The 3,739-nt window shown below is 48.4% G+C and overlaps 1 protein-coding gene across 1 annotated transcript in view; it reads right to left on the reverse strand.

Annotated features, from left to right (window-relative positions):
• LOC102433032 (cholesterol side-chain cleavage enzyme, mitochondrial) overlaps nucleotides 1-2,456 on the reverse strand; it is a 13,097-nt gene extending 10,641 nt beyond the window's left edge. The window contains exon 1 of the mRNA XM_006087861.3: nucleotides 2,188-2,456. Within this exon, the coding sequence (XP_006087923.1) occupies nucleotides 2,188-2,456 (269 nt within the window). The remainder of the gene's footprint in view (nucleotides 1-2,187) is intronic.
• Between the last annotated feature and the right edge of the window lie 1,283 nt (nucleotides 2,457-3,739).

Genomic DNA, 3,739 nt, shown 5'->3' on the forward strand with positions numbered 1-3,739 from the left:
TCATTTCTTGAGACAGAATTGCGTATGTAGATGTAGGTGGAAGAGCCCCCCCCCCCCCCCGTTCTCCTCCCCCGCAGTGATGAAAATAGTGGGAGGAGGACAGGGTCGGGAGGAGAGGGGAGAGGGAGAGAATTCAGCTTTAACCGCTGACCTATAAACCCTGGACCTGCCTTCCCAAGTCTCCCAGAAAATCCCCTCAGTGTTTTTCCAACTACCCTTTGTCCTCACACCACTAGCTCCATAGCCCCACCCTGGCTCAGCAAAGTCCTTGAACTGCTAGTATTATTATCAATTCTGCTTCTGGGAATTTAGCCCAAGGCAATGACCTCACAGGGGACAGTGATGCCTAATGGATGAGGAGGTTCATCACGGCATCTGTGTAATAGCAAAAATCCCAGAGTCCACTTTGAAGAACTGGCTAAAAAAGTGTGGCTTATTCATACTATGGGCTACAATGCTGTCTTTCTAAACTATATGGAAAAGAGAAAAGAGGAGCGAAGTCTTTGATGTATTTCTGTGGGACAACACCAAACAGCGTATATAACATTTACATTTCTAATGGTACATACATATTATCAAAATTGAGATTGTATCTGATTTCAATTTTTCATTTGTGCTTGTTTATATTTTCCAAATTGTTCTATAAATATAAACTAGAACAGCCTTTGTATTAAGAAAAAACCTATGTGGGGGGAGGTAGAAGAGGGGAAAGGGGGAATAAATGGTGATGGAAGGAGACTTGACTTGGGGTGGTGAACACACAATACAATTGTACCCCTGAAACCTATATAATTTATTAAGCAATGTCACCCCAATAAATTCAATTTAAAAAATAACAAAAAGAAAAAATCTACCAAAGTAGTATTTTAAATTCCTCACATTTATTCAGAAGTTCACTGTGCCAGGCTGTATGTGTGAATAGCAAGGTGGCACTGCCCTGGAATCAGGCAGCGGCAGCTCCAGCACTGGCTTTGCCCTGGTGAGCTCTGTGACTTTGGCAAGACTCTCTCCCTGGGCCTCAGTTTTCCCAACAGTGAAATGGGGATTATAACGCCAATTTAAAGGACATGCTTCAAGGCTCAGGTAAAAGTGACTCAGAAAACAGAAAGGGGCTCGGTAAAGAGTTCTACTGGGGCACAGGAAGCAGGGGATAGCGAGGGATCACTCTGAAGGGAGGTTGGGGGAGAGGCACTGACGGGCCTAGGAGAGAGAGAGACAGGCTCAGGAACAACTTTCTCCCAAACCTGACACTCAGCCTAGGGCCTCCCGGCCTCCAACCTGCTGTGAGAAAGGCACTGTAGACTTCAAAATGGATTGTGGGAGAGGGAGGAAGTGGCCCAGTTGAGTGGGCAGCTGGACCCCTACACACACATGCCTGCCCTCCCACCCCCACCCAGCCAGCCAGCAACATGCCCTAGGATGCTCTTCCCCTATCACTCAAAGTAAAAGGCATTGTCCCTCCTGATGTTCCCTCCCTTCCCAACAATCACCTCCACCACCTCCCATCCTCCTCAACTATGCTCTCAGAAAAGAACCCAGGCTTGGCCTAAAGATGACCCACCTTAGAAACTGCTAAACCAGAACAAGCAAGGCCTGCCCCCAGCGGCAGCCCTCAGATACCTGCTCCCCCTCACCCCCACCCTCTGGGAGTGGCAGTGCTGAGGCCAAAAGACCAAAGTCCCTTCCTCCAGGTAGGAAGCAAGACAGATGCTTGGGGAAGGGGGGCCTAGCCAGGCCAAGTGGAAGGGACAAAATCAGCTGCTCCAGAGATGCACAGGGCTGAGGGGTGAGCCCAGTACCCCAACAGGACAGGGATCCAGCTGGGTGACTAAAAACCCTAACCTCTCTGAGCTTTAGTCCCTCTGACAGTGGGTATGGAAAACTTACCTTCTACAGGGTCCTGGGGATAATGGATGTAGAGGGCAGTTAACCAGTTAACCGAGGCTTGTTCTCTTACCATCCCCCCACCCACCCCACAAAGTTTCAAAGGTTGAGTCTGGGAATTGAACCCACTGTCTGGGAGCCTTATCCATTCTCCTGCCACCATCACCAGGCATGGAAGAAACAAAGTCAGAAGGTAGACAGGAGCCTGCAATGGACAAGCAATTTGGGGAGGGGGAGCACAGCAAGGCTGCCCAGACCCCTCTCCCTGCCTGTCCCACCAGCCCCTCCCTCTACCAGGCTTACCTGTAGATGGGGCCATACTTCTGGAAGTTCTGGACTTGGTGATAGTGTAAATTCTGTGAGCCCTTCTCCCTCCAGAAATGGTATAGGTTTAGCCAGCCATTGTCACCAGGAGAGGGGATCTCACTGAAAGGGCGAGGCATGCGAGTGGAGATTCGGGCTCCCTCTCCAGTGGGCATCCTGGGATTCCCTGGTCCCTCCTGTGGGGCATTTAGAAGGGGCTGGCAGCCTTTGACCAGGACTGAGCGCAGAGGAAGCCCCCTGACCAGCATGCTGTCCCCAAACTGCCACTGCTCCTACTCCTACTGCAGCAAGGCCTGACAAGAGACTCTGGCCCTGGGGCCCAGCTTATATCCGCCAGCTCAAGGTTAAGGAAGAAGCTGACAAAGCAGTGGACTGCCTTCCTCCTCCTCTGGTTGGCTCCCGCCTGCACACGGCCCCTCCCAGAGTGGGGTACCAAGGCTTAGTCTGGAATTTCTGCAGCCAAAGAGGCTCCCCGAAGCACAAGAAGACCCTCTGTCTCTATCCTCAGTGCCAGCCACAGCAGGCCCTGGAAATGGTACAGGTTTGTGCTTTTCCTCTGCTGGGGCCTCCTGCTGACCCCTGCAGTGGGACCCAGCTACTGGAAGACATCCATCAGGACCTGCCAACAGCTGGGGCTTGGGAACAATAATAGGGGCCTGAGAGGAGGTTGGAGGCACCTTGCAGCATACATCTTATTGTGACCCCTGTTATATATATATAATTATAAACTGTTTTTGTATAGTTCCTTGATTTTGCTTTATTTAAATTATTTTTCTACTAGAGGCCTGATGCACAAAATTTGTGCAAGAGCAGGCCTTCGCAGCCCCAGCGCCTGCCGGCTGCCTCGATCCCTCAGCCACAGCAGCTGCAGCCCTGGCTTCGCAGAAGGTCGTCTGAAAGGTTGTCCAGACAGTTGATCTGCTGTTCAGTCATTCAGTCAATTTACATATTACACTTTTGTTATTATAGCTAGTTCCCTGATTTTTAAAGTTCTACTTTCTCTGCTTGCAAAAAGAAAAAAAATACTGTTTTCTGAAAATGTTATAATTGGCAGGTATTGCTATTATTATTTTTAAAGATATTAACTACTAACTATAAAAGTCAATTAAATTAGTCTTATTTGTTCATTGCAGAACACTGAGGAAAAAGACAAACAAATTACAATCTCCTGAGTCTTGAATGCTGGGTGAAAGAAGCCAGACACAAAAGAGTAAATACTGGTTGTGAATGAAAAAAGGGGGTTCTATGGAAGTAACCTCACAGGGTGATCTGACCTTAAGTTCTTAACTGGGCAGGTCATGGTGGCTAATCTCACCCCAAGCCTATAACTTCTTTAAAAAGTTCCAGCTTTGCCTTAAACAAGCACTGTTCTTTGTTTCTGTGCATCTAGGTGAGCACACCTTTGAAATGCCTCTATTAAGAGAAATAATCCAATTCCACCTTGCTTTCTCCCACCTCCATGTAATCTTCCTTACATTCCCTCCTTAATTCTAAATGCATAAAAGAAGCTGTAAACTGTCATTCTGAGAAG

This window comes from Myotis lucifugus, unplaced genomic scaffold, assembly GCF_000147115.1.
Source record: "Myotis lucifugus unplaced genomic scaffold, Myoluc2.0 scaffold_41, whole genome shotgun sequence".
NCBI lineage: Eukaryota > Metazoa > Chordata > Mammalia > Chiroptera > Vespertilionidae > Myotis > Myotis lucifugus.